General features: G+C 43.5%; 1 protein-coding gene across 1 annotated transcript in view; it reads right to left on the bottom strand.

Annotated features, from left to right (window-relative positions):
- Positions 1-15,000, bottom strand: part of trpc7b (transient receptor potential cation channel, subfamily C, member 7b) — a 62,983-nt gene that overhangs the window by 34,085 nt on the left and 13,898 nt on the right. Inside the window, exons 3-6 of the mRNA XM_076292164.1 lie at positions 9,656-9,820; positions 5,209-5,425; positions 2,441-2,674; positions 513-777 (exon numbers count right to left, since the gene is read on the bottom strand). Of these exons, the coding sequence (XP_076148279.1) occupies positions 513-777; positions 2,441-2,674; positions 5,209-5,425; positions 9,656-9,820 (881 nt within the window). The remainder of the gene's footprint in view (positions 1-512; positions 778-2,440; positions 2,675-5,208; positions 5,426-9,655; positions 9,821-15,000) is intronic.

Genomic DNA, 15,000 nt, shown 5'->3' with positions numbered 1-15,000 from the left:
TGTGTGTGTGTGTATGTGTGTGTGTGTGTCAGAGGGGGTGGCGTCAATGAGCTGTCAGCACTCTGAGAGAATTCCAAATAGTTCTTAAATAGATACATGAAGACTGACAGCTCACTGGAAATTGGAATTCACCTATTTCACCTCAGCTGACCCTCATAAGAAGAAAAAAACAGGCACATTGCTATTACCAGGCCCCACATAGACATGTGGAAACAAAGAGTGAGTGTGTGTGTGTGTGTGTGCAAAGAATATGTGAATATGAAATGTGTATATCAAATATATATGTACAGTTTATATATATATATTATTATAGAATTGCGAGGTGGAACTGTGAAACTGTACAGAATTGCAGAAGTGTGAAGTGTGTGTGTGTGTGTGTGTGTGTGTGTGTGTGTGTGTGTGCAATGTGCATGTGGATAGAGTGAATAGAGGGGCACTTTCTTCTCATTTTGTTCTCTGCATCTGAGCTAGTGTATTAGCGCACGTCTGTGTTGTGCTGGATGCCTACTCACGTGGTGAAGGCGGGGTTGTACTTGGCCCCCAGGTAGTAGGAGTAGAGGTTGAACATGCCTATCATGAAGGCCACAAACACCATGATGAAGATGACCATGAACTTGAAGATGTCCTTGACCGTGCGGCCCAGCGAGATCTGCAGGGGCCCGAAGCTCTCGTTGGCCGGGAGGATGTAGGCGATGCGCGAGAAACTCAGCACCACAGCGATGGCGTAGAGGCCCTCAGAGATGATCTGAGGATCTGACGGCCGCCACTTATTTCTGGCTGTGAATTAGACACAGAAGGTAGGTAGGTGGATAGATAGATCAACAGAGAGTGAGAGAAAGAGAGAGAAAAGAGAGAGAAAGAGAGAGAAAGAAGGAGGGAAAGACAGTGCCAGACCCCAAGAGAAAAAGATGGAGGGAATGAGGGAGAAATGCAAGAGATAGAAATAGAAAGGGAGTGAATGAGAGAAAATATTAAAATGATTTCATTTTTCACTAAACGCAATAGAAGAGGCTGTGCAGCTGTAGACATTTTGGTCATGCTGAGATTCCTTCAACGTACCACATTCCATCAACGCCCTCCTAACGTCATCTCCCTACGGCTCCAACACACTCACACACTTCTTTTGAGCAGATCTTCCAAATCCAGTCTGCGCAACAAAAAGCAGCCTTTTGCCCACCAATCGATATGCACAGGCATGTGTGTCCAGTCGTGTTATGACTGCATCACGCCACAAGATAGCAGCATTGATAAGAGCCCGGTTAGAGAGGAAGGAGGAGAGCTCCAGCCTTCAGACGCACACGTCCAACACCACAGAGCAGCGGCTCTCTCACCGCACCCCAGGCCCCACTGAGCAGCAGTGGGCTCCCCCAGCAGAAATGCGCTCCAACATATGGGCTCCTAACGTTACTGTTAGCTACTGTCTGCTAGCTCCGTAATAGCTCCAGGCTACATCGCTAAAGGGACTCCCAATGCCTACTGCTCGGTGTATCGGTGCAGAATTAATGGGGGGGGGGGGGGGGTGAAGGGCATGGTGAGCGATGATTCACAGATTCACTGGTTCACGAGGTAGATGAGATGAAGCATCAACAACAGAGAGAGCAACGAGGAGCTGCCAGCTAGTTGAGTGTGTGGGTATTTATCAATGTGTTTTCTGCTGTTCCGCCTCACAGCTCTCAGAAACACACAACCGTTGACATCAATAATGAGGGTTGGAAAGGTCGGAGGCAGACCTAACATACATTACACTTTCTAAATTCGGTCCACCTGACTAACGTAGTGGGGCAGAGGGAGAATAGGAGTAAATTACCCCTGGCTTCAAGGGTCTCTGAGCCCCTCTGGCAAGGACCACAAACATTAATAGTTCAGTTTCATGAATACGCAAATGCAGACGTTTTGCACTGCCTGCAGGGAGGAATCACTGAGCAGTGCTTTCACAGGGACTTTGTTAATATCAGTCTAAAGTAGGCCACACTTGCTGCCACTGTTGGATTTTAAGCCTTCAAACGTAGGCTGTGTTTGAGATGGAAAAAAAATCATGCGTTCTAAGATAGCATTTGGTGGCAACAAGGCATTGAGGCATGTCTGAATCAAATATTTGTATACAATTCTGCCTTCCAAGATACTTTTATTTAGAGCAATTTTGAAGACATCATACATGTGTCCTTTATGTAGCATTCAACCAAAGACATGCTTTAAAACATCTCTGCACAAACTGTGTTGTCCCTATTTGGACACAGATATGTGTTAAAAACAACACAAGTTGTGTTGTTTTCAATATACGTTTTGTCAGCTGTCGGTATCCTGGTAACGGCATTCTGTGTTGCTATCTTGCTAAATCGTCTGGAACAAAGTTCGTAACTGGTACCTTGATGCCTGCGATGGCAAGTGAATCGATAGACAGTTGATGTCAAGTAAACTTCCTGTTTCCTGTTTGACCCACCGTAGGTGAAGTAGGCGACTTCAGCAGGAAGGGAGGCGTTGCAGAGGTCTGCGTTGGGCACGTGCAGGTCCACATACAGCTGGGCTTTGGATGCCTTGAGGAAAGCCATGAAGCGTGCGGTGAACGACGCCACAAAGATGGATAGCATGCCGAAGTCCAGGACGTTCCACAGGTGCATGACGTACTCCCTGGGCCCGTCGGTCCAGATCTCCTTAACCTCGGACCAGATCATTCCTGACAATGCAATGGAAGATACCAGGACAAATGTATGTGGCTTTGTGGTATGTGGCATGCCTACACACACACACACACACACGCACAAAGCTCTTTTAACCCTTGTAAGGTGTTCGGATCTGTGGGACGCGTTTTCAATGTTTTCTAAAATAAAAAAATATGCTATTTATTATTTCTTCAAACTCCCACTGGCCACGGCTCATTTTCTGTGAAGAAAATAGAAAATAACTTCAATGGCTGCACACGGTACAACCCCCTACACATAACTATTACATACTGTAAGTGGTGTTTGGGTCTACTGGACCCGGGTGTAATAAAAGGTGCTATGTACCTTAACTGTGTCCTCCTCCTAATTGGGCCTGCTGTGTGTGTGTGTGTATGTGTGTGTGTGTGTGTGTGTGTGTGCGCGTCTGTATGTGTACGTGTCTGTGTGCAGGAATATTGTCTTTCTGCACCTGCTATTCCCACATAAAGTTACAAAATTGTTACATTTCAAGCACTTGCACCTGTTCTGTAGCCTAGAAATCTAGACGCACCCTAGCGGCAGCAAATGTAATTTGCAGCCAGGGTAGTCTAGCAACTCTCCGTTGGCTTGTGAGCTGGAAAACTTAAACTTCTATCAGGCCAATCAAATTGTGTATAGAGTCGGTGACGGTTCCGCGTGAATTTCCTGCTACTTGAAAACAAAGAAGATGGATGCTGCTGCTGGCGAACAGCGGTCTTTGAATCGCGACTCGAGTTAAGCTTTTTTTCCATTGCCAAAAAGTTTGATCAACTAACCAACTAGCTCCGCTGGTGGGAAAATGCATGGGACTCATGAGTTGTAGCGCTATCCTATTGCGTGAAGAGGAAAGTTTATCCTGCCCCTCGGATTGAGCAGTGGCAATGGTAAGTTCCCAGACCCTACATCTTGATGTGGGTCTGGCTCGTCAGGCTACCTGTTCTGATTAGTTTCTAAGAAATAAACATCAATAATCATAAAAAAAAATGTTTTACCTTGTTTATAATTGAATTTCTTCACAAAAATTAAATTATAATTTGAATTTTTCTCACAAAAATTTGATTAGATTAGATTAGATTCAAACTAGATGAGTCGCTTTCTGAAGTGAGGAATATCGAGAAATTGTGACTGTAGTCTTTAGCAACCAAACTCTCTCTCTCTTTCTCTCTCTCCCTCTTTCTTTCTTTCTCTCTATCTTTCTCTCTCTCCCTCTCTCTCTCTTTCTCTCTCTCTTTCTCTCTCACCCAAACATGCATGCACGCAAACACACACATACACACAAAGCCTATTTAAACTCAGTATGTGAGCAAACTAGATGAGTCACTTTCTGAAGTTGTGAGGAATTATCCAGAAATTTTGACTGTGTTGTTCAGCAACCAGAAACTCACTCTCTCTGTCTCACACACAAATACACAAACACACACACACACACACACACACACACACACACAGACACACACGGGTACACGTGCATGCACATACACACACACACACGGGCAAATTGAGACATGCACAGTTCATTCCCCTATGCCCAAACACGGGCATGCAGAGAACGAGTCTCAGCACTCAGGCAAAGAAAGGCTGTAAATTGCTTATTGAAATGTATCCCTAATCAGCATCATCTCTGCAGTAATTACAAGGCCTGCTGAGAATGTGGTGGGAATGATAATGTCATCTCTCACTCACTCCTTCCCTCTGTCACTCATTCTCTCATTCTCTCTCTCTCACTCACTCACTCACTCATTTCTTCTTTTGTTCCATCTCAATTTTCCCTAATGTCTTATTTTTTTGTTTTTCTACTTTGCCCTCTCTCTCATTTGCTTTCTGGCTTTATCTCTGTTCCTCTAGTATTGACAGAGACAGAGAGAGAGAGAGAGAGAGAGAGGAAGAGGGAGAGATAGAGAGACAGATAGAGAGAGGAAGAGGGAGAGAGAGAGAGGCAACTAAAAACAGACACAAACAAAAAAAAAACCCTGCTCCAGGCTCCCTAATATTACTTGCTGCGCAGTTATTTTTAAGGTTGAGACTAAAAGGTGCAATTACATTACAAGCCTAAGAGTAGAGATGTGTATCACAACAACAGATATCTGTCATTGAGAGCAGAACAAGAGGCCTTGACATAGAACTGACCTTACTCTAAAATAGTTTTTCAGCCTCATCTATCATTTAAATTGGTACAGCATACCCATACACACACACACACACACACACACACACACACACACACACACACACACACACACACACTCACACACACACACACACACACAAACAGAGCTACAAAAATAGTCCCAATGTGTACGGTCCAGTAGATAAGCTCATATCAACGATATCGATCCATTGGTAGTGGGTGGCAGTTTGATTGAGGTCTTTCTCAAGCAGCTTACTCTCCCTCACTTACTGACACAACTACACACACACACACACACACAGACACACAGACACAGACACACACACACACACACACACACACACACACACACACACACTTCTGCAATGCTTCCATATCTTCAATCACATCCCGCTTACTTACCCAGCACCCACTTCATGATGAGTAACTCTGTCCAGGAGAACTGGGTGGTCTTGACACGGAACACTTGCCGCGGGTGGTCCGTGATGGTCTCGTTGGGCAGGTTCTTGACCCCCTCAAAGCGGTCTGACGCGTTCAGAACCAGCAGGAACAGGAAGATGGTGAAGGAGACGGCGTGCGCAACAAACTTCATGAAGGGACTGCGGAGGATCTGACCCAACTGGCCGGCACAACCAAAACAACAATGAGAGCTGAATGAGAACATGAAACAAACAAATACACGTTGCAATATTTACAATATCAGGAGCTAAGAAAGAATCCCGCACACTGACCATTTCAACGTTTCGGTAAATTTACCTGAAGAAGGTCTAAGACCGAAACGTTGTATTTTCTAAATAAATAATTGCTTGTGAAATGGTCAGTGTGCAGGATTCTTTCTAAGCTCCTGATCTGTGACCTTTGGTCATATCCAACGCACCTGCCCGACAAAAGAGGTGTGCAAAAAGCCTTCCTACATTACAATATTTACAACATAACATTTCTGACTACAATTAATTCTACATGGCTGGTTTTAGTGTAACCATGATCAAATGATCACATACAATATACTGTGATATTTAAGCATGTTTTCTTATTATTTTTAGTAAGAGCAGTGTTACTGTTCATTACCTTGGATATTTTACTTTGATATCCAAGCAAATCGAAATCCTGCCAAACACTCATTTGCGTAAAGTGAACCACCTGCTTGATGAAATAAACATGATACCAGATGTTTGTGAAGAAACTTCTGTCATGCACCACAGAGTTTCTTAGATTTTAGAATGTCCAAATGATCATTAGGCAGTAATGTGACTTAAGTGCAACTCAGTATGCATTCTGCGTGATATAGCATCAGATAACTGTTTCCTGAACTCTGACTGGTAACATAAGCATTAGACTGCACTCTGCACCATAACAGAGAATATCAGCTCATACTGTATATGGCAGTGAACTCATGGCTCACTGGGCAGGAAAACTCAGTTGGCCCCAATGACCATATAAAATCATGTTGGTTCATGTAATGGGTTGTAGTCATAAAAATATATGAATAATAATTAAAAAAATAAATAAATAAATATACAAATGAATAATTTATGTGTAAAGCTGGTTATGTGTGAATTCCTATTAAATTATATAAAACAAATTACAGCAATACAGTCATTCAGCCAATCTTATAATTGCACAAGCACTCTCAGAAATACATTTATACTTTGGGTTCCATTTGGCTCCAGAGAGAATCCAATAATTAATAACAAAATGTCAAACAGCTTCAAAGGCGCCTACAAAGACCTAAGTCAATGTACATTATAATATCTCACGCCTTTTGTTGATTGAATGGCTATTTAAATGACTTACAAAAAGCGTTACAGTGATGATATTGGGTCTATTACTGGCCACTGTTTCATCTGAACTATAGTACTGAACACCAGTCATCACACAGAGCCTTTACTAGGGCAAATACCATGAGACAAATAAGTACAGGCAGGGTCTTCAGTGCTGACTATACCAACGACAACAAGAGAGCAGGAAGCACACAGACCTACTCGATTTCAACGAGGGGGTTCAGTATAAATCACTCACAATCATCATAACACATTGGCTAGCAGAAGGGAATCACAGTCTTTTGTCTTTTGTGTTTTTTATTTGAACTGAAATACTTTAAATCCTTGTTTTGATCTTCAGAACTGTGATTGATGGAGAATAAAATGACTCCCTGTGTCGCAGAGATTGTGATCTAACGTGTGTGTTTCCTTGTCTGTTTTCTTTTCTCCTCTCCTCTCTACCTGTCCTCTCATCCACTATCTCTTGAGTTCCATCTCTAACTTCTCTTTCTTCTGAGGAAAAGCCAAAGCACACAAACACACACACAAATACCTTCCTTCCTTGTGGAAGGAAATGACTGCCTTGCCACATCAACATCAGCAAACTGAAAATGTGATTTGAATTTCAGAGAGAAGATATTGACTCGGCATCCTATTACCTGATCGATTACCCAAGAGGCATATAGACTCCACAAAGCAGACGGGCAGGTGGTACGCTTTCACACACACGCACGCACGCAAGCACACACGCACGCACACAGGCACTTACACACACACACTTACACCAAACTAAATACACAGAGACAGAATAAAAGACATCAAAAGAACAAAGGGATAGAAAGCAATAGAGAGAGAGAGAAAGAGAGGAATGCATGAGGAGAGAGAGAGAGAGAAAGAGCGAGAGAGAGAGAAAGAGAGGAATGCATGAGGAATGAAGAAAAAGAACATGAAATGATGAGTTTGAGGGAGCAGCCTTCAGGAATTAATTTGTAGCACAATAGAAAGCTTTATGGTTATGCCTGGTCTAATCAACTTGTCCAAATTTGTTTGTATCCAATTTCATATTCCGCTTCCTTGACTGTGATACTCCTGTTGATTAAGAGTAATAGGTGATTCACACACACACACACACACTTAGTGATAATATTGAGCAGTACGCAGTGGAGCAGGGAGAAGTCAGCTCATCACTCCTCGGGCAGAAAAGTCTCCGTGCTCTGGCTGAGTTTTCTCTCCTTGTCTGCGGGTGTAAACAAAGGGATCAATGCGCTCATTCTGGGTGCTCTTAAGCACTTAGATTAATCACTTGCACGCCCGGGCGCTCAATGACGCTCCAATCAGTCAGGATGTTTTTGTCACGGCTCTTGATGAGGGGAAGACAATGCTTTTAAAGGTGCTTTCGCAATCCGCTAGCTGCCTGTCCCCTAAGTACACTGTGAAAAATAAAAAAACTCGTTCTCTGTAGACAGCCCAGGCTCCAAAAATGGCAACAAAAACAGCCTGGTGCAGCCTGGACCATGAAACATAGGAAACTTTTGCGTTCAGGAGAGTTTCAGTTGCACAGGAGGGAGGAGAAGAGAGCTAGCTCTCTGTTTTGTTTGAACGTCAACAGAAGTGACGTTACCCAACATCACTTAGAGCACCTTTAACTGATCATCTTCTCTGGGCAGCACCCGTCTAAGTCAAAAGAAGGGGTAGGGGAGAGAGGGAGTGAGAGAGAGAGAGAAGGGGGGAGGGAGTGTGTGTGAGAGAGAGATAAAGGGAGTGAGAGAGACACAGAAAACTTCTTCAAATGTATTGATCTCTCCCCCCAAAATGTTCTAGTTCTGTTTACTTCAGTAACTTTCTGGCTTCTTGAGACCAGATCTTGACCACTCAATTGAAAAAAAATACAAAGATACGCACACACACACACACACACACACACACACACACACACACACATACACATTGTAATGTTGAACCTGTTGGCAAACTTGAATTTGCCTAGCCTTGCAGGTCCGTCTAGAGGCAGCTCCACTGAAACTGATTTCAGAATCACCAAAAACCCAGGAACCAATCACAGCCGTTTATCCAGCATTGGGAGGGATTTATATGATGACAGACAGAGGAGTACAGTTAGGAGTGCTGTTCATCACAACCAATGGCTGTGTTGATGATGTCAGTGTCATATGAAATTGGAACTGATTACAGTTTTTGCTTGAACACATTTTGCAAATTTCGGCTATGGGCAAAAACTGTAGACTGTGTTTACAAGAAAAAGTTATGTGTTTGCTATACTACTGAGACTGGGCAAGAGTTTAAATATGTACCAGTTTAACTTCATTGCTGGTTATATCCCTTGGAAAACGTAAGTGAACGAGGGGTCAATCCCAATTCTCCGTTGAGATGTGAGAAGCCGTTTGGCGTTACCCACTCCTAGCAGAGCAAACAGAGAGCTTTCTCTCTTTGTAAGTACCAGTTGAAAAGTAGCTCACAAAGTCAAGAGAACAGGTGCATTTGGCAGCTGCCCAAGCACAGTGATTGATGCTGGGGTGACGCATAGCGGAGGAAGGTCAACACTCTTACACTCTTACACTCGCTCTCTAAACTTTACGCTTCTCATTCCTGCTGCAGACTGGACACAAATCTCCCCCGATGCCCACTCAGACCTCTACAGCCGCTCGGACGTCCATAACGGCTCACTGGCCTTGCGCTGCCCACTGGCCCTATGCTGACCCTGAGAGACTCATCTGTTCTGCCCGTAGCTGCTGTCTGAGGTCCAGCCCGCTCCAGCCTGGCTGCTCTCGCCAATCGAATCAGAGGCTGATGCAATTAAGGCCGGGGACCCGACGAGAGAGACAGAAGGTTCTGGATGTTCCTGAATGAAAGGTGCTTTTGAGACGGGCCGAGTGTCTGCTGCGTGCTTTACACTTCAGAGGGTGTGTTGAGTGTGTGTGTGTGTGTGTGTGTGTGTGTATGTGTTTGTGTTTTTTTCATTCAAAGAGAATTGAAGAAAGGCACAGTATGTGTGTGTGTGTGTATGCATTCCAAGAGAGAGCCAGAGAGAGGTTTTGTGTGTGTGTGTGTGTGTGTGTGTGTGTGTGCACTACCTTGCTGCAGGGCATGATCCAGTACGCGATGGCGAGGAATGGCAGGCCCACGGTGACCCCCAGCACAGTCCAGCACTTGACTCCGACGGACTGCTGCCGCAGACCCGACAGGTTCTCATACCAGATGGTCAGCAATTGCTGCTGGCAGTTAGGGTGGGCCACAAACTGGACATGATAAAGGGCACACACACACACACACACACACACACACACACACAAAGACAAACAAAGAAATTAAGCCATTGTACTGAGCAATTTATACTGATTGTATTACAGTGAGGTTTACAATGGTGCATGTATAAAAACTCAACCAACTGTCAACCGACAGTTTTCTGAAGTTTGTTTGACAGTTTCTTCTTCCAGACAATGGACTTTTCTCAATACAAAGTACTCTAAAGAACGGTCTCCCGTTCTTGAAAGTTCGAACTTGAAAAGTTAACATCGTGAGTCCAGACTCTGGAGAACGCGAGGACACATGACGCTCAATTTGCAGTTTGAGACAGCAGCGTTTTGCCAACGGCAGCTTCTCTCGGAACAGCTCGGGAGTCATTTACCTATTGCTCTATTGGTCTACCCAGTATTTCTGACATTTACAATAAAATATATAACTCACCAGCTTGTTTAAGTTTGTTTCTCATTGATTTTTTTTAAATTAAATATTAGCCTAATAAGAATATATTCACTTGCCGATGGCGGGAACAACGTTTGAAGTTCGCAGTTTAAGTAACAGTATGATTAACGTTAGTTGTGAAGCCTGTAGCCTACCGTTTATAGCCTAAACATGGATCGGATTGTAGCAGCAATTATGATAGGTAGGCCTATTATGTATCAATGCTGCCATTTCTCTTATGTGAGTGTCACGGCTGAGCTGACATAGGCTAATGCATTGTGGAATATTCAATCCACCAAGTCACCAGTGTTGCCAACTTAGCGACTTTGTCGCCATATTTAGCGAGATTTCAGGTCCCCCCAGCGACTTTATTTTTTAAAAGCGACTAGCGACAAATCTAGCGACTTTTTCTGGCGTTCTAGGAGACTTTTGGAGACTCTGTCGTGATTGCATGTACTGTCCCATTTTACTGTTCTGAGTGAGCAGTGAGTTCTGTGCTGTGTGTGATTAAGCGCTTTCAGATATAACCTCCGGAGTACATGCGGAGGTTTGTCAAACGGAGGTCCTACCCTTCGGATGATTCAGATATGATGCTAACCTGCGGACCTAATACTGACCTTATACGGACGTATGTGTGAACGACATACACGCACATTACAGAATCTCCGTGTGGTTGTCGAGTGAGGGGTGGGGGCTTAGAGTTCACAAGATGCGAGATATATGACGCAGAATATATGCGGCCGCTGCCTGTCACTGCTGCTTTTTGTTTACAAAGTGTAGCCTATGTATTATAGGCTAAAGAAGAGAAATCTATTGTGCGTATGCTAATACTTGAAGTAGGATAGTCACGTAAGTGCGCACATACAGAATTTGTATGTGTGCTTCGAGTAAACACATTTATCTGTTTTCAACGTAATGCAGGCGCGCGGGAACATATTTTTGACCATGGGTGCTGAATAACAAAATAATAGATGTCCCACGATTTCTCCCCTAGTATGATATGATTTGAATTTAGACAGCTACGCCATTTCAACGTGGTGTATGAGTAGGCCTAAGAGCGAGAAGTTTTATAATGCCCTTGCCACTCCGACTCATCAATAAAAACTGCGTGCACACACACCAGACCAGCACTTGACTTTACATCATTAAACTATTTCAGTATATTGCTTTTCTGATTGTCAAAACCACACCTAACTTATGGCGTCTCCACTCCACAGCAAAAGTGTCCTAACCACGTTACAGCTGTTTCTATCTGAGCGACTCCAATAGTGAGAGGATTTCAGTGTCATATTTCGGTGGCACTAGCTGTCGTGGAACTCGAGATGACATGTCTACTGATAGGCAACAGGTCTCACCAACACGAAATTCTAATTGCAAAATATGCATCCTACCTCATCTGTTGTACTGTAGTTATTCGAAATTGGGCTTTTCACAATCCAACGATATATCCAAAGTGCGAACTAGTTGGTGATGGTTTATGAAAACTGCCAGTATGCATGCTACACGGAGTTCTGACAGGGCTGTGCATGGCCTAATAAACAGGCAAGATATAACCCACGATCGCCATGGTTTCGTTGTCAATTCGTGTTTGTGGTAATAATGACAGCAACAATAAAACCATCTGTATCTTACGATCTTCATCATTCTTGACAGATCACCAGCCTCCTCTGGATGGTCATATGCATAATAAGCCTATAGCCTACCTTTAGTTTTCATTTAATTTTAAACACGAATCTACTGTCTTTACTGCCGGGAGAGAAAAAATATATTGTATTCTTTTCTGTAGCCTAATTCTGCCTAAGGCTATCAATGAACAGAAAACCGTGTTGGCTAACAATTTATTAAATACTCCTGTTATTGTCGTCAACGACGTCGCTGTAGGCTACTGCCTTTTCAGCGCCTTCTGCTTATGATGATTCAGTCTTTTGAATTCGTTTGGCCTTGCCATGCAGTTGTAGGCTACAACGTGCCATTCCCTTCATGTGTTTTATCAAAATGTTGTATGCCCTCATGGACAGTAGCTCCGTGATGTCTGCATCTTTCCATGTCGGAGATTTTCTGGACAGCACTATGCCACTCCATCATAACACTGGCATTTAAGTCAGATTTAACCACATGGACGCACGAAAGAAACGTCACCAACACGCCCTCTCACTAGGTGTGAATTTTAACCGCATGTTCTACGCCTCGTTCAGACACAGCACATTTACATAATGTCCGGAGGAAATACTAGGTCGGGGGTAGTATAAACACCGGGTGAATTCGGACTTCCATATGACCGGTTATGTCGTTCAGATATACGGCCCCACCGTTTAACATCGGCAGAACCTCCGGTCTTACACGTATGTCTGAAAGCGCTTAGAGTCCCTCCTCCCTCGCTACTGTCTCACCCTCTCTCAGCTGATAGCTCTGCTCAGTGGCAGTGTGTGCTGCTGCGAGACAGTGGGCTGGATTCAGGCTGCTCGAAACACTGCAGGCCGTAGGCTACTGCAAGCGAGCATCACAGACCGGTCTGCTTATCCTGTCCGTCATCTGCCATTCTCCGTTCTGTATTAAATTATTAACGTGATATCTGATAATTTGCATTCAGTCAGATGAGTGTGGTAAAAACCAAACTTCGTAATCGGATGTCCTTGCAGACCCTTAACTCCATCTTGTACATCCGTTATGGCCTGGAGCTGTCTGGTGAGGCTTGCTATGAACACCAGCTACCTGATAATGTTTTACAGCTTTTTGGCACATCAGCTGCTTACTCTTTCAAGGCAGGTCCCTCAGCTGCTGAACCTGACATAGAGGGTGAAAATGAGGATGACCTACTCTTTGTTTAGTGTGTGTGTGTGTGTGTTGGGAGCAGAGGAGTTCTGAATAGTTCATAGTTCATAGGCCTAGTTGTAAATCAATACATTTAGAAATTTTCATAAAAGTGGGTTAAAAACCAATAAAAAATAAATAAAATACAAAAAAACATTACAAAAAACACAAAACCATAAAAAAAAGTAACTCTGCCAGCGTGTCTTTTAATTTACGTCTGCCGGTGTTACATGGCAACTGGCTCCTATGTTAACTGGCTGCGTTGATGACGTTTCATGATTGATGACGAGTCTTTGACAGATGTGGCCGCTTGCAGATTTGTCACTTTCTGATATAGCCTAGAGACGCACACAGACATCCCAAGTCTCCCAGACTTCTCATCAGTTTTCAGTGTAGGCGGGCTTTTATCTCTTTTCTCCCGAACTTAATTAATCAGTTCAGGAACAGGAGGGTCATGGCAGAGTCAGTGCCTCAAAAAAAGGGAAATGTAAGACCCATTTCAAAGTGTAGGCTACCCTTGTCTCATAAGAGTAAAACATAATGATGGACCTAGTCTTGCACCCTGCACTGTTTGTAACAGTGACTTTAGCATTGTCCATAGCGGGCCAAATGATTGCAAAAGACATGTTGAGATGAGTTTAACAAGTGTCAATTCATGTGCATATTAATTTAGGCCTATAGCCTACTAGATGGCTAGTTGCCAAGGCTATAGGCTACATGAAAAGACCAAACTACCAAAATCTACATATTAACGTGTCCATATTTTACACAAAATTTGGGCACAGGGAGAGTCAAAACTCTTAGGCTTATAGGCTATTAATGTTAATGTTGCTGACACGTAAACATGGGTTTAATGTTTTTGTGATATTTTACTTCCCAATTATTAAGTTGGTGCTTCTTCTGTGGCGCAACAGGTTCATGCCTATAAATTGCTTTATCACGCAGTCGACATGGGTTCAATCCTCCCCATCACACGTTTTTTTATTATTATTTATTTATTTATAGACCAGCAACGCCTCCTCAATTTAGGCTACAGATAGACTGGTAGGTGGCCATAGAGAGCCTGACCAGCAGTCAGTGAAATGTTTGAAAACTTAACCTGATACTTTGAAGACCTACTGGCTTGGGCAACTGCAACTGCTGGGCAACTGCAACACCATCAGCCGTGTTAACTTGCTACAATCATCAGCTGACTTCTTCTAATTGCATAGACTAAGTCAAGTAAATTTCACTGACTTATCAGCTGGTTCGTGGCGTAGTTACGTAGATGTATGGGTATCATGTAAGAGGTTTCATTTAGGAAGCAGGTTCGATACCCACATGGAGTTATTATAAGGCTATTTTGGTGGCATATTCATGGTCTAGTAGTGTATGTAGCGTATAGGCCTACTACAGACAATTTTGACATTTAAATATGTCATGCATATTTGTATTTGTTCGTCTCCAGTTTCCATCAGAAAGTGACAAATCTGCAAGCGGCCACATCTGTCAAAGAAACGTCATTACTCGTGAAACGTCACCAACGCAGCCAGTTAACATGGGTGCCAGTTGCCATGTAACACCGGTCCTAAGCCCGGGTAAAGGAGGAGGGTTAAATTCGTCATTACGTCATTTAGCGACTTCTGGCGACTTTTAGGACAGCCTTTAGGTACTTTTCTCACTGAGGAGTTGGCAACACTGCAAGTCACCACCCGATGCATCCTTGATAAAACCAACGATTCGAGAACACTTCCGGGAATGTTATGCGTTCTTGAATAAATGCGAACTTGTGAATTGGAACAGTACTTCGGCGGTGAGTGATGACGTTTCAGAACGATTTTCAAGTTCATGAGAACACAAGTATAGAAAAGAACGCATATTGAGAAAAGCCCAATATGTATGGACACACACACACACAGACACACACACAGCAGGTATGAATCGT

Source organism: Alosa pseudoharengus, unplaced genomic scaffold, assembly GCF_046254945.1.
Source record: "Alosa pseudoharengus isolate Yale_2024_CS ecotype anadromous, Long Island Sound unplaced genomic scaffold, YU_APseudo_1.1 YU_APseudo_1.1_scf_19, whole genome shotgun sequence".
Classification (NCBI taxonomy): domain Eukaryota; kingdom Metazoa; phylum Chordata; class Actinopteri; order Clupeiformes; family Clupeidae; genus Alosa; species Alosa pseudoharengus.
Note: the sequence above shows the minus strand (reverse complement) of the source record. Positions and strands in the feature narration are given on the sequence as shown.